Genomic DNA, 24,376 nt, shown 5'->3' on the forward strand with positions numbered 1-24,376 from the left:
TGAAGAGATATATGCACCCCTATGTTCACTGCAGCATTCTTTACGATAGCCAAGCTATGAGGCTACCCAAGTGCCTACCAATGGATGAGTAGAAAAAAAGCTGTGGTACATAAATACAATGGATTCCAAACTCAGTTTACAAGGCCAGCATTATCCTAATTCCAAAACCAGATAAAGACACTACAAAGGAAGAAAATATAGGCCAATATCCCTGATGAACATAAATGTTAAAATCCTCAACAAAATATCAGCAAACCAAATACAGCAATGCAGTGAAAAGATCATACACCATGATCCAGTAGGATTTATTCTGGGAATGCAAGGTTGGTACAACATCCATGAATCAATAAATGTGATTCACCACATAAACAAAATGAAAGATAAAAACCACACGATCATATCAATAGATGCAGAAAAAGCATCTGATAAAATCCAGCACCCATTTATGACAAAAACTCTCAGCAAAGTGGGATTAGAAGGAGCATACCTAAACATAATAAAGGCCATATATGACAAACCCACTGCCAGCATCATACTCAGTGGGCAAAAACTACAAGCTTTCCCCTTAAGATCAGGAATAAGATAAGGATGTCCACTTTCACCTCTCTTATTCAACATAGTAAAGGAAGTCCTAGCCACAGCAATCAGACAAGAAGAAATACAAGGCACCCAAACTGGAAGTGAAGAAGTAAAACTGTCTTTATTTGCAGATGACATGATACTGTACATAGAAGAACCCTAAAGAGTTCACCAAAAAAGCTACTAGAACTAATACATGAATTCAGTAAACTACCAGGATACAAAATTAATATCCAAAATCAGGTGCATTTTTATATGCCAATAACAAACTAACAGAAAGGGAAATAAAGAAAACAATCTCATTCACTATTGCTTCAAAAGGAATAAAATACCTAGGAATAAACCTAACCAAAGATGTAGAAGATCTGTACTCAGAAAATTATAAGACACTGAAGAGAGAAACTGAAAAAGATACAAATAAGTGGAAGCACATACCGTGTTCAGAGATAGAAAGAATAGACATCATTAAAATGCCCATACTACCCAAAGAAATCTACAGATTCAATACAACTCCTATCAAGATCCCAATGATGTATTTCACAGAGCTAGAATAATTAAAAAATTAATATGAAACCACAAAAAGCCCCAAATAGCAACAGCAATCCTGAGAAAGAAGAACAAAGTTGGAGGAATCACACTACCTAATATCAAACTATACTATAAGGCCATAGTAATCAAAACAGCATGGTACTGGCATAGAAACAGACACATAGATCCATGGAACAGAATGGAGAGTCCAGAAATAAATCCACACATTTATAGTCAACAACTTTCTACACCACACACAAGAATAAATTCAAAATGGATCAAAGACTTCAATATGAGACACAAAACCATAAAAATCGTAGAAGAAAACATAAGCAGCAAAATCTTGGACATTGCTAGCAGCAATATTTTATTGGATATATCTCCCCAGGCAAGGGAAACAAAACTAAAAACAAAAATAAAAACAAATGGGACTATATCAAACTAAAGTTTTTGCACAGCAAAAAAACCCATCAACAAAATAAAAAACCCACAGAATGGGAGAACATATTCACCGATACATCTGATAAGGGGTTAATGTCCAAAATTTATAAAGTACTTACAAAACTAAACACGAAAGAAACAAACAATTAAAAAATGGGTAAAGGACTTGAATAGACACTTCTCCAAAGAGGACATACAGATGTCGCATAGACACGTGAAAAAATGCTCAACATCACCAGTCATCAGAAAAGTGCAAATTATAACCATAATGAGATACCATCTCATACTTGTCAGAATGGCTATCATCAATAAATCAATAAACAAGTGCTGGCGAGGATGTGGAGAAAGGGGAACCCTAGTGCACTGCTGGTGGGAATGCAGACTGGTGCAGCCACTGTGGAAAACAGTGTGGAGATACCTCAAAATATTAAAAATGGATCTGCCTTTTGACCCAGCGATACCACTTCTGGGAATGTATCTGAAGGAACCCAAAACACTAATTCAAAAGAACATTAAGCACCCTATGTTCACTGTAGCATTATTTACAGTTGCCGAGATATGGAAGCAGCCCAAGTGTCCATTAGCAGATTAGTAGATAAAACTATGGGACATTTACACAATGGGATACTGCTCAGCCGTAAAAAAGAAGACTTTATCCTTTGTAACAGCATGGATGGACCTGAATGCTGAGTGAAATAAGCCAGTCAGAGAAAGACAAATACCTTATGATTTCACTCATATGTGGACTCTAATGAACAAACTGAACTAACAAGGAAAATAGAGACAGACTCATAGAGCAGGCAGACAGCTAAGAGGCAGGGGGAGGGTAGGGGGTGGAGGGATTGAGCAAAAAGGAAAAAGGACTCATGGGCATGGACAACAGTGAGGTGATTGTGGGAGGGAGGGAATATAAGGGGACTAAATGTTAATGAAAAAATACAATAAAAAAATTTAATACATACATGCATACAATGGAATCACTTGGCCATAAAAAAGGATGAAATCTTTTTGTGATAACATGGATGGAACTAAAGGGTAGTTAGACAGAGAAAAACAAATACTGTATGTTTTTGCTTATATGTGGAATATAAAAATCACAATAAACGAACAAACAAAACAAACTCATAGATACAGAGAACAAATTGATGATCACCAGATGGGAGGGGGTTTGGGAGGATGGGTAAAAAAGGTGAAAGGGATTAAGAAGTAAAAGTTAAGTTGCCAGTTATAAAAATAAAGGGACATAAAGTACAGCACAGGGAATGTAGTCAATAATGTAATAACCCTGTATGGTGTGCTGTCAAATGGGTACTAAAGTTATTGGGGTGAGCACTTCATAAGGTATGTAATGTCTAATCACTATGTTGCAGACCTGAAATTAATATAGTATTGTATGTCAACTGTGATTGAAAAATAAATTTTAAAAAATTAATTTATTCATATAAGCTTATTTATCTATGTTGTGCCTGTCTTCCGACCTAAAACTCATAGGCATGGCAAGCATGTGAAGAGGCACATGTAGATTTAAACAGGCATGCCCTTTGCAACACACAAGTAAGCACAAAGCCCCTATACCATCTTTGTCAATCAAAATCAAGTACAGAATGTCCATGTTCACTTGTCAGATTTTGGAGCACCCTGACTTCCCATGAGGCTAATGTCCAGAGGTCGCTCTGCTAGCAAGCCTGAACCTTCAGCTGCTTCCTAGTGGTGTTCCTGTTGTGAACTATGACCGTGACACTGCTCCTAGAGTTCCAGAGCCAGCTCAAACCTGGGAGCTTCTTCCTTCCACGTGTCTTCGCTGAGCCCCAGCTTTGCCCAGCAAAGGGACTGAACACGTGGGCTGGAGTTCAAGTCTTGGCATCGCTGCTGGCTGTCAAGTTACTCACTTGCATTTCCTCATGTGACAATCGAACCTGCCTCATAAGGCTGTTCTGAGAACTAAATAAGAGAGTGTTTGCAAATTGCTTCGAGTAGGGCCTGATGAACAGGGAGTGCTCAATGGATGAGCTTTTACTGCCACCTCTACTAAGCTTTGACCATTTACAGGAAAAGACAAAAAGCCAAGTTCCAAAGTAATAAAATTACTCTGAGTAGTTCTTCTAATTATTAGTAAAATTACTAGTAAAGGTTAGTAAAATGATTTCTTCTAATTCCCAGTAACCTGAGTGGGCTCTAACTTCTCCTTCCTACTTTTAGGCTCTTTTCTAACCAGCAGCGGGCTAAGGTGGGCTGAGAAGGGAAATAAAGTTGAACTGAAACATTTGGGTCCACTATAAAACTACTGTGTTATTATGTCTAGTGGAAAAAAGAAGCTGGAATGCCAGGCCCCTAGCCACCTGCCTGATTCCCAGGGTGGCAGATGACTGCTGGGGAAAGAGAAGTCCCAGAAGGAAAGGGCACTTCGATGCAGGACATCTCTGAGCAGCCTGCAGTGACCCCTGAGTGCCAAGGTCTCCTCTCTTCTGCAGAAGGGTGGCAGGATCCACAGAGGGGAAAAAGAATAAAACCCCAGAGGATCTGGGAGTTCCCTGTTCCTCCTGCTCCTCAGCTGTGTGTCCTGGGGCAAGTACACCACTTTTTCATGTGTAAATGTGGATATTAATCTCACCTACTCTACCCGCTGTGGGGAGGGTGCAGGAGAAGTCTCCAAAGTGCTTTGCAGTGTTGGCACTGAAAAAGTGCTTGGACATGGTGGGCACAATTCTGCATTATCGTTATCACTACTAGTTCTTGCATACTCCACCACAACCAAAGTGAATGATGTAATCTTGTGAATCGCTGTGATGCAAATGGCTTATAATTTAAAAGGTCTCAGGAGTTTGGGTAAGTGGTGAGGAGTAAAGGGGGACTGTCTCTTTCCTCACTCTGCTCCTCCCATGAGTACGCTGACTCAGGCCCCTGCCATGTAATGGAAATGGGTCACCCGGCCAAACCAGGGAGATGGAGGCTGCATCCTTCCCATGTGTTCCTCTGGACAGCCATGACCACATAGGCCTGCCTCTGGGAACCAACCTCAGAGACAGAAGGGATTCAAGGAGGAGATGCCTTCGTGGCCTGGAAGGGAATCTCATTTGGGCCCTTGGAGCTAAGTTGTCTCTTAAAATTCATGCATATTAGAATTCAAAGATCAAAGTCATTTGAGAACCATGGGGACCAACACAGTTGGAATGCTAAAGCTTGCCAAGGATTATAAGCTACAGAATCCGAACATAAGTCTGGAAGACAAGACCTATTATGTAGCTACTAAACTCAGCTTTTGGCAATGACCCTTACCATTTCTATTTTTAAGAGGTAGCAAAACAGAAACCTTTCCCTGGCTCTAAGCAACTAGAGGACCAAAAACCCCACCTGGAAGAAGCCAGGACCCTGTTCCACACGCTTCTGCCCTAGAGCTGCCCACTGGCTCTGGGAGCTACAGAGGGCCCAGATATAAAGTGGTGCCAGTGATGACTGCAGACCAGTTGCAAGGTCAGATCTACCTTGGGAACAAGGTACTGCTGATCCGTGCAGGCCAGGACGTAGGCCTCGGCCCGACCCAGTTCACTCTGGGGGAAATGGGCATTCATCTCATCTCCATCAAAGTCAGCATTATAGGCCTTGCAATTGGCATAGTGGAGCCGTAGGACTTTCTCTTCGGGCAGGATGCGGGCGTGGTGCGCCTGGATAGAAGGTCTGTGCAGAGTGGGCTGCCGGTTTAGCAGGAGAATGTCCCCGTTCTTCACATGCCGGCACACCTAGGGGCAGAGTGTAGAACAGAGGGGTGATCAGCAGCAACTTCAGCATCATTACTACCATTCTAGCCATTCATGCTTTATTCGACTAAATAAAAGAGAAATTTTTAGTCTGGAGCAAAACTAAAAATTTTTGAGAAATAGCTACTAGCCCAGCATAGTCCCATTCAGGCTCTGGGCTCAGAGGTACAAGCAACAGACAAGGTTCCAGGCCCCTGTCCAGCAATCCCCATCTTCTTCAGAGATACATAGTCTTTCCGGAGTCTTAAATTACTCAGAGAATTAATCTGAAGAAAAAATGAACGCCTGTGAAGAGAGTATATCTGCATGCAATCATAAAACTCCTCAGCTTGAAAGGATTTGGCAGACATCTAGAATTCCCTTCACCACCCCCCTGACACTCACACATGAGTATGTTATTCTAAGTATAAATTCCACATTTCAGAAATACCTTGTCCAACTTCATACAAAAGAGCTATTACTGGAACACAAGGTTCTTGATTCCCAGTTCAAAACCCTCTGAAAACATTTTATTACACTCAAAAAATTAATAAAATGTTTAAAATGCCATAGTCTTTTGGGAAAGCAATTTGACAATAGATTCTAGAACATTTAAAACTCATTTCCCTTTTGGCCTTTCAGAAGGAAAAGAGTACTAATCCAAGGTTATATAAACATTAAGTTTATGTAGCACTGTTTAGAGTGGCAAAAACTGGAAATAATCTGGCTGCCCCACAAAAGGAGCATAGGCGAATAAATCATGGTATACACTATGGAATGTTATGCAATGATGAAAAAGGCAGAGTTAAATCTATACTAATCCTTATGTGATGTAAATAATGTATTCCAGTAAAAAATAATAATAATAAAAATCTAGGTACCATCTATGGTGACAGAATGAGGCAATTTAAAACCAAACCCAACTCTGTATGTGTTTATATACACATGGGAATAGGGTGCTTGGGTCCTCAGCAAGCTGTTACTGTGGTCTCTGCAGCGCCAGGGGCACATGGGAAAGGGGAGTAAAGCACAGAGTATCATTACATTATTATTATTATTATTATTACCTTTATACATCTTAGTATTGTTCACATTACAATGAGCATGTATTTTAAAAAGATCTTCAACTATTTTTAAAGAAAGCAAGAACCACGGCAAGAGTGACATACCCACTGTGGGGTAAGAACAGATAAATGGACAATTTAAAGAGAATAAAACCATAAGTGATTTAAGCCCTTAAAGAGAATCACCATTCTTGCTTTTTTTTCTCATTGGTCATTGGTCATGTTCTCTTGACAGAACACCTGCCCCCACAAAGCTGACTTTAATATGAGGCTCATTAAGCCTCTTATTGCCCTTTATCTTACGATATTAAGTATCAGTCTTCCTGAATGATGACTATAAAAACTACTTTAAAAAAACAAATGCATAAAGGCAACTAGTATGCCAAGTAATCTGCATGCCCCCTGAGCAGCCCAGTGGAATCCAGGAAACTCAGTGAGACCTCTCCCACTGGGAGAATAACACACTGGGGGAACAAGTTACTTCAAGGCAAGTGTATTCTCACATTGTCCACATTTATGAAGCTGCACCAGGAAGTTGAAGAAAGAGAAAGGCTAGAGGTTACTAAAAGATGCTCCCCACCTCCCTTGCTTCATTCCTGCTCATCTGGGCCGGAAGTTTTCTGCAGCTCAGGGAAGCAAGGAGCAAAGCCCTCAGTCTAAAAGGCAGGCCCAAATAGCACCTGGTGCAGTCTTTCTGCTCCCTGAGGAAGCCAAACCTCTGCCTCCCTGTCCCCACAGCCATGTTTCTGGGGAGGCCTGGATTCTGAGGATTCCCATGAGCTTGTGCCCATGGCATGCCACGGAGCCTGAGCTGACTTTCACAGCCTCATTCCTTTCGGCTCTCAGAGGAGAAACAGCCAGTCCTGTGGCCCAGCGCCCCTGGCTGGGCCTTGGCTTCGAGTCTCACAAATCCGACACATCCTCCAGTATAAGCAAACCCCACAGCTGGAAGGGCACACAGGCCAGATCTGCCGGCACAGGCCAATCCAAACAGAAGCCTGGGAGCACGGGGAGTTTCCCTCGCCAACCCAAACCTGAGGCGCTTCCTTTCTCTTGCCCCTAAATAAATACTGCAGTGAAAATTAGCGTGCCCCAGTGCCCAGGTCAGAGGTTTCAGAGGCAGACCCAGAGCCAAAATCAACTTCTGGCACAATGCTGGGCCAAGAAATGCGACTTGGCCATCCTGGCTACTTCCTCCTCCGTTTACAAAGTCCACGGGAAGAGACAGGGAAGGAGCAGAGACTTCACACCTCCCAGGAAACAGGTCTTTCGGTTACCTTTTCCCTTCTCTCTTACCTGGACCTGCCACTTTGCCCAGCCCTTCAGCCTGCTCCTGATCCATACACCACACCATTAACCAAAGACTTTACAAATTACCAATAAATGGTAAGTACACACATACTTGATGAAATGTATAGGCATCACATATAATCATCCTGATTCCCCAGGTCCTGATGTAAGAACCACTTTTCTTTCATGAAGTCCCTTCCTGTCTTTGCTCCTGGGTCACATCATCAGGTATAATGTGGTCCCTCATGCCTCTGAGCCTCCTGACCCTCAACTTGGGTCCACCCATTCCACACAGGTTTCCTGAGTGGTGAGCAGAACACCCGGCCCTTGTCCTCATGGGACTCAGGAACTCGTGGTGGAGAAATGGGTACGCACACTACAGAGTGAGAGCCATGGGAGGATGAGGGAGTGGTAGGAACCCAGTGTGGGGACTGTGTACAAGTTCTGAGAGAGGCAACTGCAGTCTGAAGGCAAGCCTCCTGTTTCGCAAATAGAGTTTTTTGAGAACACAGCCATGCCCATTTATGTCCTGCCTGTGGCAGCTTTCCTGCGACAACAGGGTTGAGTTGTTGCAATAGAGACTGCATGGCTCCCAAAGCCTAAAATATTTACTCCCTGGCCCTTTGTTAAAAAAGGTTGTAGAGCTCTGCCCTAGAAGAATGAGGACCTTGCTGAAACCTGAAGGATTAGCAGGAGTTAGCCGGGGAGCCCAGAGAACGGGAAAGGGTCCAGGCAGGGGAGAGCAAGCACAGGCCCTCAGGGGAGGAAAAGCTCTCTATCAACGGGACAGCTGCAGTGTGAAGAGTGAGCTGAGGTGAGAAAGCAGGGACAATGTGCTTGGGATCTGAACTTCAGTAGGAAGACAAGCAACAGGGCTGATCGCATATAACCTCACTGCTGCTCGTAACGCATTTTAGTCACTTCCACGAACAGACCAGTGTGTGGCGGCAGTGAGGCCACCTCCCCTTCCGCTCATCTCGGACCCTATGGATGTAACTGAGGCCACATGAAGTTCTCTTGTGCAGCTGCCTCATCCTCACACCCCAATAATGTCAAAAACTCCCACATCCTGCTACTTTTTCTGTCCAAGGCCCTAACTAAGCTATTGCCTTTGCTGCCTCACAGTGGCTCCGAGACTTGGCTCCTTCCCCTTTGTCCTGGGCCACAGGTGACTGTCACCGCCACGTCTTCCCTCTATTTCCTCACTTTTCTTAAAATTCATGTTTAACTCCACAAATATCTAGTAAGTGCTCCTGGGAGATACGAAGATAGCCAGGGGCTGGTCTTGACCTGGAAGAACCCCTCAACCCTACGTGGGAAGACAGACGTAGACAGCCAAAGAGTGAGCCTGGAGGTGCCGCTCTCTTCTCCCTCAGCTTCCCAGTCCTCCCTCATTCTCTCTCTCCACAGTACATTGTGGTCAGAGAGTTTAACACCGAGGATTTCATTTCTTAACTCTGTGGCCCCCTGACCTCAATTCTACCCTTCTACTTTTTACAGAAGACGGGCCCTAGGACTCTCCACTATCACTTTGATTTAGAAGGGTCCAGATGGGTGTCTTCTTCCAGGGTGCTCCCATTCTCCCATTCTGTAAACCACAGCTTCCTTCTCACCTGTTCTCTTCTACCTCCCTGACACCCCAGCTATCTCAAGTGCCCCACTCTCACTCTGAAACATCCCCTGCTTTCACCCTTGGCTCCCCTGCCTCCTGATGTCTCCAAACTGTGCCCTGCCCCTGCCAGCCCGCCCTCCAACACTGCCCTCCGACTCCTTTCTTCTTACGCTCATGTACGTCAAGTCACTAACCTCCACAGCTATTCTCTGCTCTGTCTGCCACAGCACTCAACAGTGGGTAGCACATTTATTGCCTCATTCCCTGGTGGTGACACTGTAATTCCAGGGTGGTGGGATCTTGTCCATGGTGACTGGCAAAGCGCAGCGTGCAGAAGATAGTGGGCCCTCACTCAGAACCGCCGGACCCCTCTCTGCTTCCCCCTCTCAAAACTTCCTACTGAGACTGTTCCACATGTTCACGTTGAGTTCACTCTAAGTGAAATACACCTTAACTTCTTTTGCAGCTCTCACACAGCTCCTAGCAAAACACCAGGCACTTAAGGCAGAATAACCTGTGAGCCTGAACATAAATCTAAGTACAACAGTTAAAAAAAAAAAAAAAAGAAAAGAAAGAGTAGGTCACCTGTTCTGTTTCTGAATGTGTCCCCTACCACCAAAGGAGAAACCACACAGCATGTTACTGCTCTGCCTTGGGGGCGGTTCAGGATGGAGGAAGCAAGACCTCAGGCTGCAGTGAAAAACGGTGAGAACCAATGGCTCCGCAACAAGGCTAGGAGTGCTTCCTTTTCCTGTTTCTCCTCCAAAGTTCTTCCACAGCTAACAGCAATGCTCGGACCCACTGCTAAAGGCCTGGTCAGCCACTGGGTCTAGACATGTTAGAGGGCAGGGAGAGATCTTACAAATGTGCAGACAGGTGGAGAGACAGCAGTCAGTCACTCCCTGCCTCTGGGCCATCAGCCAGAAACTAAACCCAAATGGAATCTATTTAACTCCAACAAGTTCTGCCACGACCACCTGGTTAGGGGTTATTTGCTACCTTCCTCTGGCAGAATGACGATTATTTGATAAAGACACAAGCGCTGTCTACCCACGGATTTCATGCTTTCAGCCAACATTTCTAATTGGTCACATACTCTTGCCAGTGGAGCCCAGGTCAGGCTCAGGACCCCTTAACACAGCACTACAGGTGAACACTAGAAACTGCCTGAAACTGAGGCAGCAGATGAAACCTGTCAGTTGTCAGTTACCACTGACACAGAATAGAGTATTTCCTTCCTTTGGGGCAATTCTCAAACTTCAGCATGCAGAGGAACCCTTCATGCATTCCAGTTGTTAAAACACAAACACGTGGGCCCCATTCCCAGAGAGTAATTCAGTAGCTAGGGGGAGGGGAGGAGGAAGATGAAGGTATATTTCTCACAAGCTCCAGAAATGTTGCTATTGCTGATCTGAGGACCACCCTTTGGTAGCCTTGTAAAGGACTGCCAATTCTCCTGCCCCAGGACCACAACTGAGTTATTATTAGAGAGACTTTCTCAAACCCCTGACATGTACCCAGCACCATGCTGCATGACGGGAGACAGGCAAGTGAAGCTTTAATGATGGTGTCGAGGCCCCAGGAGCTCTGGCTCCAGCTGGGGAGATAAAGTAAGCACTGTTAAGCTCCTAGGGAACACCCACATGTGGGAGATGCTTCCCCTTGAGAAGGCAGAAACTGTGCACATAGCAGTCCCACCACAGCACTCACTGGAGCCACTGCCAATGGCCAATAGTCACTGATCAAATCTACCCACTACTCACAATTTTTGTCCCCTGGGGCTTTGGTGCCCCTGTGGCTGGTGTTAGGAGCTGTTTGGCCACAGCTTCCCGTTGGGTTAGGTCCACAGCACTCAAGGCTGTGCGACTGCCATCCTCGTTGATGACCATGGAGGCTCCTGGGTGCACATTGGGGCCATTGATGACGGCCTGCCTTAGCTCCTGAACGTTCCAGGGGGTAACTGGCTGAGGGTAGGTCAGTTTTGTGGCAAACACCTGAAAACAAGGAATGGATATAAAAATTGAGGGTGGGCAGAAAAAGTTTCGTGGACCGAAAATCTGACTCAACAAGCTGACTTTTTCCTGAAGACATGGAGGTGCCATCTTAGCCAAAAAGGTCCTTCAGGGAGGAAAGCAATATCCTGCCTAAATTTTCCACAAAACTTTTTTCCATATTTGATGCATTAGGGAAACAGAAACTGAGACTCCTTTTTCAGCAGTCTCTTTGAAGAGAATGATCTGCATATTGCAGTTGACACACTGGAATTTTTTTTAACTCATTCTAAAACTTCCTCATCTGCCAATAAATTCATGGGCCCCAAAGGGAACATAGAACAGGACACCAGCTTGAGAGGGTGGCAAAGGCCTGCCCTTGGGTACCACCACAGTCCAGAGGCATCACTAACTGATCGTGGCCCTTGCCCTGAACCCGGACACGGTATCAGCCACTGCCATCAAGGTGGCCCCTGAAGCCAATTCAGCCTTCTGAGACACGAGAAAATGCAGGGCCCCACTGACTACTAGACCTGCAACATGCCACTCCAAACACAGGTTCCCTGGTTAAGGAAGTTTCTGAGCTTCTGATTATTATAAACTCTTTGATACTTCTAAACATGAATAAATACACCAGTCTGAGAAGTCCTAGGAAAGGACCTTGTTGAGTGCTCTCAGTGCTCTGCTCCAGCGGCACTTTGTGAGGTGCTCCCCTGCTTTTGCCAGTGCCCTAACCACTACCCGAGTGTTCATGTTCCTGTGTTTATGTGTCTCCGCCACTGGAAAGTAAGCTTCACGGGGCACAAAGTAGTCTATGTGGTTCACTGCGAGTCTCTAGCTTACTTCGCAAAAATGTTTCACCTCTTTTGCTACTGTAACACCTCTTCGTGCTGCTAGAGGGGAATATATGTACCATGAAGGAGCAAGAGGCACACTCTGCTCTTCATGGCCATCCAGTGAGCAACAGCCCTGGCCACCAGGCCCTGAGACATGGTGCAGGGGGGAGGTGAGCAGGTCAGACTCTCCCTCTGGGGACAAGCCATTACCTCATGAACCCAGATCCAAGCCAAGAAAGCGAGGCCCAGCATCTCTGATGGTGGAAAGAGAAGGCAGCACTAACAGTCTTTCCCAAAGCTGAGGACATCTTAGGCACCATGAGGCCTAAGTCAACAGGGGCATCCCCCGCCCTCTGTCCAGAAAAAGCAACATAGGTCACGGGCCTCTCTACTCAGGGCCCCAGACGCACAAATATCACCTCTGACTTCACAATCCCGTTCTCTGCCACTTGACTTAGCTTCTGGATGCAAAGACCTATGTAGGAGGTGGGGACGGGACTGAGTGTGCTCTGACTCTTGTACCTTTGTTCATCATGCCCTTGCTAAGTGTGCCTGAGGGAGAGGAGGCAGTGGGCATGAGGAGGCCATCCGAAGAGCTGAGCTCTGCTCATTCCCAGCACTCCCCCAAGAGCAGCGGAGCGGGCAGGGCATAAGGAAATGACTCTCCATGAAGGGAATTAAACCATCTTCATATTACTAACCTCAGGGCCCATTAAGGAGGAAGCTGATTAAAGGGCTGCTGCTAATGAGCACCACAACTTGAATTGGTGGGGAAGTGAAAAAAGAGGCTGGCTCCCCAAGGAAACACTAATGGGTGGAGGGGCGAACCACTTAATCAGAGGAACTGGGAGGACAGAAGACACACATGCCTGCTCTCTGGTGACTCTCTTTCCTCTCCCTGGCAACCAAGGGTGCACATTCCTGACTCATGACACCAGACGAGTATGTGGGATGGAAATCCCTCTTTCCCTCTGGCTCATCTCTGTCATGTAGCCACTTTGTCTAGGAAGGTGTAAAGACCAGGCCAAAACAGAAGGAAGATATGCAGGTGGGGACATGGAACACCCTGCCATCAGTGCCCTTGTGGCCCAGGCAGTGGGTGTTCCTCAGAGGTAGAAGGTGTTTGGAGTCCTGGCAAGGAGTGAGAGCAATGCCATCACACAGCCTCATATCTCTTCCAAATGACTTAACCAGAAGACAGAGAAGCTGTCCCCACCCAAGTTACCATCATCTGCCACATACTTCTCCCCAACCCTCCTCGACTCTCCCATCTGCTGCCCAACAGTAGCAAACGATGCCCCTCCACACACACCATGGGGATTCCAATTTCGTTGGTGCTGATGTACATGTCTGGGCAGATGACGGAGCGGGCTGCGTAGTCTACTCGCTTTCCCATCATGTGCTTTCGGAATAAGCCCTCCTTCTTCTCTAGGATCTTCATGGGGGGAGGAAAGTTCAAATAAAGCATTAAAAAAATCAAGAATATTTATTATTCTTGTTTCAATACAAATGTTTATTATTTAACCCCTTCAGCTAGTAATGGGATCTAACTCACTGCTCACCTGTCTAATGCCAGGGTACTTCTCCAACATTAATTTGTCCATCTCGCTGTCAAACACAATGTTGACATGGCTCTGAAGGCGAATCCAAATGTTGTAAAGTTTGTCTGTGAGGGACTGGCCTGGAAGTATACTCAAAAAGGATCGGTCCATCACAACTGAAGAGTCTTTTTCCTGGCAACATAAGCAAGAAAGGCAAGACAGCCATGATGGAAAACTTCCAAAAAGCCAGGCCTTGGTTTCTCTTTCTTACTCTGGTGTCAATATGCATCAACAGAACATCAGCCCCATTACGTATTTCCCAGCCCATCTCTTTCCAGTAATAAAACGAACTCAGATTTATAAGCAGGCTTCTTTCTTTTCTTTTCTTTTCTACCAACTCTCATGTATTACCTCCCAGTTTCTGTGTGTTGGGCATCTGGGCACAGCTTCATAGGCTCTCTGCTTCAGAGTGTCTCTCGGGCTGTGATGCATTCAGCCGGGCTCTCATCTGAAGGTTTCCTCGGGAAGGACCTAACTCTAACCTGACATGGTTGTTGGTTGAATTCCATTTCCCAAGGGTTGCCAGGCTGAGAACCTCAGTTTCTAGGTGGCTGTTGGCCAGAGACCACCTGCAGTTACTTGCCACATGCGCTCCTCCAACACTGGAGCTTGTGTAACCAAACTGTTTGCAGCAGTTGCTGAAGTCACTTAATATCTAATTTTTAAGGCAACCTTAGAAATTCCTCCCATATCCATCCTCTTTTTATGAAACTGTTATCCTACCAGGTAACAGATTCTCATACAGTTTCAGCTTTATTTATGGTCTTGGAAAAACTTGGTCCAAAGCACTCAACAGAAATGCAGGTGGAAAGTTTCTTAGAAGGAAAAAACATCTGCCAAATGATTTTCTATGTCATCAATGAGGATGTGGGTCCACCACTGGGATGTATCTAGTGACTGACTGATCTCCAAGCCTCAACGCAATGTTTAATGAATCTTTTCCTGTCCCTGGCTCTGCCGCCTCCTCTTTGCCCTCTACCTGCTCAGGAGATGGGCCCTGGGGCCTAAAGCTGCTTCAGAGCACCACCTACTGACACTGTCAGCCACTAACTGGCTCCATCTAGCTGGGTATGACACAGGAGATAGACAGATGGTCCCATGTCCCTCAGTGTGGGTCAGATGAGAGAAGAAACCTGTCAGTGTGGGGGGAGGGAAGATGAGGGGTGGGGGAAGATGGAGTAAATTAGAATGTTGCAGAACCTAAAAGTGACGAAGAAAGCGTGTCCTCAACCTGAGGAACAGAGGGTTATGGGGCAGTTATAGGGCAGGCAGGTGTATTTTCTGCTCTGGCCAACTAGGGACAGATGATCACCTGTGATGACAAGGGTTCTGTTAGCTTCACTCACTGCTATGGCATCACCTGACTCAGGACCACGTGACAACTTATGAAAGGACAGACTGTCTCACTGGGCATCCTCAGTGCCTAGAACAGCCTGGCCCATGCCAGGCATTCATGACTTGTGAGAGGATGGCCACAGGAATGGAATGTGGGAAGCAAGTTGGGAAAGAAATAAGAGCACTTCCTATTAATCAGATGGAAAGAGGGCACTCTGACTTCAGGTAACAAGGACCTTAGGAAGTAGAGGGGATACTGTTTATTTCTTCAGAGACTAGGGCCTGAAGATGTCAGATTTTTTTATCCTGAGTGTTTTAAAAGCATACCTACACTGCAGATCAGAGAACTTAAGCAAAACCAGAAAGGCTGGGTAACCAGAGTGAGTGTCCAGGACAAATAATGACGCCACCTGGTGATGGGCCTAATTCATAGCAAGAATTTCTCCACAGCTAGAAGGGAGCCTGAGAGCCCCGTCTACTCAAGCATCCAGAGAGTGAGCACCTGAGAGCTGGGAGGACCTCAGTGACCTCAGCAAACCTTTGTTATACCCACTGAAGACCTGGAATGCTGAAGGGGCTCCAGAAATGTTTGCTGAAATGGGAAAACTAAATTCAGCTCCACTATTTACTGAGGAGGAAGCTGAGGACCCACGCCTAACAGTTCTATTCTGGGAAATTCCTAGAATCTACAATACTGCCTTCCTGACCCCAATGCTGGAGATCTTAATGAGCCAAAAACAGAGCTGGGTGACTCAGGATCTAGTACCATAACCCAGGAGGAACAGTCTTAGAGCCCAAAGGAAGTGAACTCTTCTTTCCAGAGCTGCCAAGGGCAGGTGGTCCAGAATAGCCTACGTGTAAAATCTCACTGCAAACTATACCCATGTTATCGTAGAGACGAGTCCACAAAATTAAAGCAACTCAAACGAAGTCACTCACGTAAACCTAGACCTTTCTGTGCTCAGACCATGCTCTCCCCATGATATTACCTATGTTTCCCCCAACTGATAGCCCACACACAGCTGTACACATTCCCAATCAGCATTTCCCAGCACCCACAGCATCCTGCACCCACTGCAAGGAGTTAGAACTAAGCGTGTGCCATTAGTGACATCAGCTCCAGCACAGCCCTGACCTCATCTGTGGCAGGTGCTGCCACCTCACATGGCAGTTCCTGTTCTTGGGCCATCACCGCCAGGAGCTTTCGGATCAGAACCACATCCTTCATGACAGCCTGCAAGTTCACCGTCTGGCCATTGGTAAACATCTGGTCCCCCAGGCGATTAACAGGGCGGTACCTGCAGGAGGACACATGGAATCAGTGAATGTATAGTGTGGGGGAAGGGTTGCATTTTTCAGCCTCTTCCCCATCCTTACTGTAAGCAGCTCAAACCCCACCACACACAAGGACAACAAACATTCCTACCGCATTAAGGACAAACGGAGAGGAAAATACTCCCACCACCTGCAACATGAAAGCAGAACTGCGGCTCTATTTCTCAGTGCCCTTCATCCTTCAATTGCTCCCAGAGGTTACCATGCAATTACTCAATATGCCTTTTTCAGGTGAAATAGTAATTAAAGGGCATTACCTTGAGGGTGGCACCACCAAGAAATCCAGAAAGAACATAGTGGGATTGAATCTAGACTCCATGCCAACATCTTCCAGTCCCGAAAAAAGAAAACTCAGAAAGAATCCTATGTTTGAAATGAACCAAAAAGATCATTAAATCTATGTGAAGAGCGTGGATGGAGAAAACGTTTTACTACGTGAAAAAAAAAAACAAACCCAGAATATAGGACAATATGTAGAATAAGATCACAGTTTTCTTCATAAAAATAGGCAAAAAATAGCCCTGGCTGGTGCAGCTCAGTGGATTGAATGCTGGTCTGTGAACCAAAGGGTTGCTCATTCGATTTCCAGTCGAGTACATACCTGGGTTGTGGGCCAGGTCCCCACCTGGGGGTGTGCGAGAGGAAGCCACACATTGGTGTTTCTTTCCCTCTCTTTCTCCCTCCCTTCCCCTCTCTAAAAATAAAATAAAAATAAATTTAAAAAAAATAAGCAAAAAATAGCCTCTTGGTGTTGAGAGCCTGCACCCAGATGAGAGGACAGTTTAAGGATGGGCACAACAGAGATGGGAAAAACTGTCACTTGTTTCAGACTTACACACACATGTACACAATTACTTTGGTATTTATAAAACATGTATTTGAAATATGAAAAGAAAAAATCAAATTCAAAAGTTAGTCTTCTTAAAAACAAAACTAAAATCCTTCACATTGAAGCTATCAAGAAGAATCTTCTGTGGATTCAAAGCTATTATTTTAAGTTTTCAGTAACCTTAAAAAACTGCTATGGAGAATGAGTAAAATCCAATAGGGCCTGTCACATAAACAACCATACTACCCTGAGTGCCCTTTTTTAATTTCTAGACATAACTTATACCTTCAGCAATATTTTCATTTTTTTAAATGTTTTATTGGTTATACTTTTACAGTTGTCCTAACTGTCCCCCCTTTCCCCACCTCCACACAGCAACCCCCATTCCCTCTGGCAATTCTGACCCTTAGTTCATGCCCATGGGTCATGCATAAAAGTTCTTTGGCTTCTCCATTTCCTGTACTATTCTTAACATCCCTTTCTGTTCTGTACCTACTAATTTGTACTTCTTAATCCCAGCATCTTTTCCCCCATTCTCCCCTTCCCCCTCCCAACTGATAACCCTCCAAATAATCTCCATATTTATGATTCTGTTTCTGTTCTGCTTGTTTGCTTACAACTTTTTTTTAGATTCAATTGTTGATAGCTGTGAATTTATTGCCATTTTAATGTTCATAATTTTGATTTTCTTCTTTTTCTCAAATAAGTCCCTTTAATATTTCATATAATAATGGCTCAGTGATGATGAACTCCTTTAGCTTTACCTTGTTTGGGAAGCACTTTATCTGCCCTTCCATTCTGAATGATAGCTTTGCTGGATAGAGTAATCTTGGTTGTAGGTCCTTGCTTTTCATCACTTTGAATACTTCTTGCCAACCCCTTCTAGCCTGCAAAGTCTCTTTTGAGAAATCAGCTGACAGTCTTATGGGAACTCCTTTGTCGGTAATCTCTGCTTTTCTCTTGTTGCTTTTAAGATTCTCTTTATCTTTAACCTTTGGTATTTTAATATGATGAGTCTTGGAGTGGTCCTCTTTGGACTAGCTTGTTTGGGACTCTCTGTGCTTCCTGGACTTGTTTGTCTATTTCCTTCACCAAATTAGAGAAGTTTTCTTTCATTATTTTTTCACATAATTTTTCAATTTCTTGCTTTCTCTTCTCCTTCTGGCACCCCTATGATTCGAATGTTAGCAAGTTTGACATTGTCCCAGAGGCTTCTTACCCTATCCTCATTTTGCTGGATTCTTTTTTCTTCCTGTCATTCTAATTAATATTTTTTTCTTCCTTATTTTTCAAATTGTTGATTTGATTCTCAGCTTTATCCATGCCCTGTAAATTTTTCTTTATTTCACTTAGTGCAACCTTCATTTCTGCATGGTCTTTTTTATGCTGTTCAAGTACCCAGTGAATTCCTTGAGCATCCCAATAACCAGTGTTTTGAACTCTGCATCTGATAGGTTCCTTATCTCCATTTTGTTTAGTTCTTTTTCTGAAGTTTTGTTCTGTTCTTTCATTTGGGCCATATTTCTTTGTCTCCTCAGTTTGGCAGCCTCCCTGTGTTTGTTTCTGTGTATTAGGCAGAGCTGCTTTGACTCCCTGTCTTAGTAATGTGGCCTAGTGTAGAAAAAGGCACCTGTAAGTTGGATGGGAGGAAACCTTAGGTAATCGTCAGGGTGGGGCAATTCCTGTGAACTAGGTTTATGGAGTCTCAGATATGGTGTTACTGTTCTGTGGTTGTGTGGCAGAGGGCTCAGAAAGGGGACAATGGTTGCTGCCTGGCCTCTGGAGTTTTATCTGGGAGGAAGCTGTCCCCTGGCACTCACCCTGATGGCAGACATTGGCAGTTTTCACCCTTATGCCAGTGGTGCCCTTCCAGCTATTGCCCAAGTCCTAGAGCCCAGAGGGAGTGAGTCTGCATAAGTTCTAAGACTAGTGTGGGTCCTTTAAGAGGAGATGCCTGAGAATCCCGCAGTTTCTTCCAACGCCCCAACCATAAGTTATGGAGACTTAATCATCCTGGCACTGGAACCCTGGGCTGGGTGGTCTGGTGTGGGGCTGGGATCCCTTCCTCCTGAGATATCCCACCCATATGTGGGTGTGGGACCACTCATTTTACATCTCCACCCCTTCTACCATCTGGATGAATGTGACTTCTTTAATTCCTTGGTTGTCAGACTTCCATACAGTTCAATTTTCTGATGATTCTGGGTGAATAGTTGTTTTTTGATTTAGTTGTAATTTTTGCTGTGGTTGTGTGAGGAGGTGAGCTGGATTTACCTATGCCTCCAACTCAACTGGAACAATATTTTTATTTTCAAGTGCTTATTCTTTATTCAATGGGTACATCCAGTATTCCAGAATACACTCTCAGAGGGTGGTTAACATGAGGGTTTAGATATACTGCATAGGTTTTCTTATACACTCAAAAGGGAATGAAGAATTTTCCTTTTTGTAGGGAGTTAAAATATAAAAATCCTAATTAAATATACATATTAGAGTTCGTTTTTGATTCATGGAAGGAATTTCTACAGAAACCTTCATGGTTCAAGGTATAAGACTTTCTCCACTCTATAATGCATCAATGACAATGGACCTGAAGTCTCATCCAAACCTAAGAATTGATTTCAAGAGAGATCTACTATAACCACAACTTCAAAAAACAAAAATAATAAGGCAGGGTAAATGAGTTCAGGAAATTAAAGCCAGAAGATAAAGGCTATTCATTTAGGTTGGTACAGTACCTTCATTCTTCCAAAGGGCACTAAGATGTTCTCGTGCACTGGTAGGTGTCAGGTACCCTCGTTTTCCCATCTGAGCTTCCTCAATTCCTGGGCCAGGGGAGGGGAATGGAATCAAAGCATAAGTCAATTACAGGCACTCCTTCTGTAATGAGATTTATCAGTTATTTCTGCCCACCCTGTCAAGCCTGCAATTTGATCACGAACACCAAACTCTGGGACAGCATATTCTCAGCTCTGAATATTCCCCCCCACCTTAATCTCATTTCTAAAGTCATGAAAACAATATAACTACATATAAAATCAATACAGCAAAGGAAAAAAAAAAATCACCCACCATTTCATAACATTACATTGTATCACTCTTATATATTCTTTTCCAGTCCTTTGATTTAAACAGTGTGTTAGATAATTGTATAATATTAACTGTGGACTTACTCTGTATACTACTTTGTTCATTTAGAATCCTCTCCTGAGCATTTCAACATAGCTTTTGCCAGACCATCATTTTTAAAGACTGGATGATGTTCTGCTGAGAGGATGTCTTCTTAAGTGATTTAACCACACTCTTATAGTTGAATGTGCATGTTGATTCCAGTTTTTTACTATTAAAAGTAACATTATAATTTAAAAAACTGTATGTGCACAGGGTTTTTACAAGAAAGGCTCACAGAAAAAGAATTATAGATAAATGAGTATGAACATTTTTATGGGTAAATGTACATTGAATTTCTTCTTACATACATCGTGCTGATGTATGAGGAGATTGATTTTGGTTTCTCAGCTCAAGTAAGATCACTCTGGGATACAATCAGCTAAACCCAGGGTAGGTCAGGAAGTCAGACTTGGGGCTGCCATCCAGGAGGTCATTTAAGCAATGGGATCCTCTAGGTCAAAACTACCAACCTCTTCTAGGATACCTTCATGGAAATTAAATATTGCTCAATTTTCCCTTTTTATATGTCTTGTCTGTGGTTCCTAGCACCTGACACAATGCCTAGGACATTGTGTCAAATACTAAGTAGTCACTGGCTTGAATACACATGTTCAAAATATCCTAAGATAATCTAAACTTAAAAACCACATTCTTTTGCCTTTTTCAGTAATTGTAAAATTCAGCTTCATTCCACCTCTAGTTCTCCAATTGGTTTCTTTACCATCCACAGAGATATCTTATCACAAGTTCTTAGAGAAATCTGTAACTTGGATAACAATTTTTATATATATGTGTGTATATATCACACACACATATATAAATATATAAATAAAATTTAGTTAACTATTCTCTATTAATAGGTATATATACCATTTCCAATTTTAAACTATTTAGAATTGTGGGTATCCTTATTTTAAACTGTAGGAATCCTTAGGACAAAGTCAAAGAAGCAGAATTGCTAGGTTAAGGAATCTACATATGGAACATTTTGATTCCTATAAAAGTAAAACATTTCAATCAGTTAATGTAACTGAAGAGAGTGGGGGTATGAAATAAAAAGAGACTTTGACCTTCAGGAATAACCAAAGCCTCGAATGTCCAGAAGGAAAAAAAAAAGACCCCATTGCCCTGGCCAGTGTGGCTCAGTTGGTTGGACGGTTGTCCCATAGACTGAAAGGTTGCAGGTTTGATTCCCAGTAAAGGCACATGCCCAGGTTGTGGATTTAATCCCCAGTTGGGGCAAGTACGAGAAGGTAACTAATCCATTCTTCTCTCTCCCTTATTCTCACTCTAAAGCAATGAAAAAATATGTCCTTGGGTGAGGACTTAAAAAAAAAAAAAAAAAAAAAAAAAGACCCCATTAACCTGAGGAACAACCTGTAGGCATTTCTTGAAACAACTACCTGAGCTTTCTTTCCCACTAAACAGGCTTAAAAGGCTGAGGAAGATCAGCTGAAGCTGACAGTGCTCCTGTCCCAGACCTGTCAGGACATGAAGTGCCCCTACCACAGTTTAACTACCACAAAGGCAGACTGCAGTGGTTCAATCACAGGATTTGAGTCAGAAGAGATCTGTAGAAAGCTACCACCTCGCACGGGAGGCACCCTTCCTAACAACACACTTCTGTAGCCTGCCAAGGTGAAATCTGCCTGAATGGGAGTTCACAACATCCCATATGTGTTTCATTCAGCTCTCAGAGCTGCTATGTGCAAAAAGGGGTAGGAAGGTCAAATACCTTGGGGAAGACTGGGTGGAGGGTCTTGGCTATAAGAATTCTCATTTAAAATGCTGTGTGCACTGTGGGGCCTGAGGAGCCCTCTGGAGTGTATGTGGCATTTCACAAGCTTATGGCTCTCCTCATGAGATGACCTGTTCGTGGGCACAATTGAGGCACAGCCACTGCTTGGCTCCTTTTGATTCCAGATCCTAGCTCATAATGCTCCAGCAGCCTCCTCTGAGAGCAGAGACCACACGGTCAGGTCTCCACCTTGGCTCTATGCTTGGCCATGAGCATGTTTCTTAGCATGAGGCTGAGTGCCCAAAAGTAAATGCTTGTTAAAAACTAAAAGCCCAATGCTAGCACCATGGCAGACAACTGTTGTCTTGATTCTGATCCAGACTGTGGCTGGCATCATCACATTCTCTTGGTTGTAGTGAGAGATCACTTCAAAGAATGGATTAACAAAGACATTGAAAGGTTACGTAGCTGCAAGATATTTGCCCCAGAGAAACAGTTATCTTCTAGAATTCTGATCACCTTTGTTCTCAATCTGTGAACATTTTCTAAGGCTTCCTAAGAGGAACCGAGCAGCAGTTCCCAACCTTAAAAACGGTTTTAAAGACTATTTATTGGTAAGTGTAGAAAAATCTACCGTGTCATTAACTATAAACCATTAAACAAAATTAGACGGGCTTTTGAAATGCAGCATGGCATCTGGACTGGATCTTGGAACATAAAAAGAACATTACTGGAAAAATTCAAATAAAGTCTGTAGTTCCATTAACAGTATGTACCAGTGTTAATTTCTTGGTTTTGACAAATGCACCATGGTGATCTAAGATGTTACATCAAGGCAAACTGAATAAAGAATATATGGAACCTAAAAATAGAAATAAAAAAGATTATATAGGAACTCTCTGTACTCTCTTTGCAACCCTTCTATAAGTCTAAAATTAGTCTAAAGTAAAATGTTTTTTAAAAAGTAATGAACTAGTTTGTTACTGCTATGATCTGAATGTTTGTGTCCCCCAAATTTCATGTGTTGAAATTCTAACCTCCAAGGTGATGGTGTTGGGAGGTGGATGGAGCCTTTGGGGGTGATTAGGTCATGAGGGTGAAACTCTCATTAGTGGAACTGATGCACTTATGAAAAGACCCCAGAGCTCCTTTGCCCCTTTCTGCCATGTGAAGTTATAGGGAGAAGTGGACTGTCAATGAGGAAGTGGGTCCTCGCTAGACACTGAATTTGCCAGCACCCCTATCTCAGACTTCCCAGCCTCCAGAACTGTGAGAAAGAAATATATGCTGTTTCTAAGCACCCAGTCTGTGGTATTTTGTTCTAGCAGCCCAAAGAGACCAGAATAGCTATTTACTCCATGTCTTGCCAGAGTCCTTGAATGTAAAAGACAGATTATGCATCTCGAGGAAGAGAACTTACTTCCCTGTCTCTAACACATTCTCAAGTTCTGGAATAAAGTCTAGACACAATATGAAATTGTCACAACATACAGCTGGAAACTGAAGCCCCATGAAGTGACCTTCTTTAATAAGGCTACTTTACTGCTAGGCCTACTCAGAATAGGTAGCTGAGCAAGGTGTCGACCACAGGCTATGCTTTTCCCACCCTGGCACATTGACTGCACAATAAAAACGAACAGTTAACATCTAAACAGCACATACTATGCAGCAGGCATAGGACATAGTACTTCAAATGAGATACCCTTATATAATTTTCACCACTCAAAATAAAAAACAAAACATATTTAAACAAACCTACAATTAACAAAAATAAAAAAGCAGGAGTACTAAGTCAGTCTCTCAAAATTTTCCTCAAGTACTGCAAGGGCAGAACAGAGTTGAGGAGAAGACACTGGACCCCAGGAATTTGGTCGATAGCCAGGAGAAGCCTGCAGGAGGTGCTGATGATCTCTGACTGCTCACTGTTTTTCTTTAAAACTCACCTAAATTTTACATTTTACTTCAAAATCCACACTTGTTTAACAATAAAATGGTTCTAAATATTTGCCAAGGATCTTACTTCTTCAAAAATCTTTCAGAAAATGACCACGGGAAGCAAGAGGCACCTTGTTCAGCCCACAGGGCACTGTCTCCTAATATGCAGCCTCTCCCGTGAGGTGTGAGAGGCTGTGGCTGGGCACTCACCAGGACTGCCCCCAGCCCTGGGAAGCCTAAACCCAGCTCTGCCACTGGCCCACCACAAACACACAGCTGAGAAACGTGGCCCAGAGAACCAGATGTTGCCAAGGTTTGGGACCCATCTGATGGCCACGCACTAGAAACATGGCTGAA

General features: G+C 43.8%; 1 protein-coding gene across 1 annotated transcript in view; it reads right to left on the reverse strand.

Moving 5' to 3' along the window:
* The window catches only part of POLR1A (RNA polymerase I subunit A), a 77,473-nt gene that overhangs the window by 39,528 nt on the left and 13,569 nt on the right, over nt 1-24,376 (reverse strand). The window contains exons 7-13 of the mRNA XM_090281659.1: nt 19,914-20,000; nt 16,604-16,709; nt 16,147-16,309; nt 13,638-13,808; nt 13,388-13,510; nt 11,012-11,242; nt 5,031-5,285 (exon numbers count right to left, since the gene is read on the reverse strand). Coding sequence (XP_090137785.1) covers nt 5,031-5,285; nt 11,012-11,242; nt 13,388-13,510; nt 13,638-13,808; nt 16,147-16,309; nt 16,604-16,709; nt 19,914-20,000 — 1,136 coding nt within the window. The remainder of the gene's footprint in view (nt 1-5,030; nt 5,286-11,011; nt 11,243-13,387; nt 13,511-13,637; nt 13,809-16,146; nt 16,310-16,603; nt 16,710-19,913; nt 20,001-24,376) is intronic.

This window comes from Furipterus horrens, unplaced genomic scaffold (genome assembly GCF_987537825.1).
Source record: "Furipterus horrens unplaced genomic scaffold, mFurHor1.1.pri manual_scaffold_6, whole genome shotgun sequence".
Taxonomy (NCBI): Eukaryota; Metazoa; Chordata; class Mammalia; order Chiroptera; family Furipteridae; genus Furipterus; species Furipterus horrens.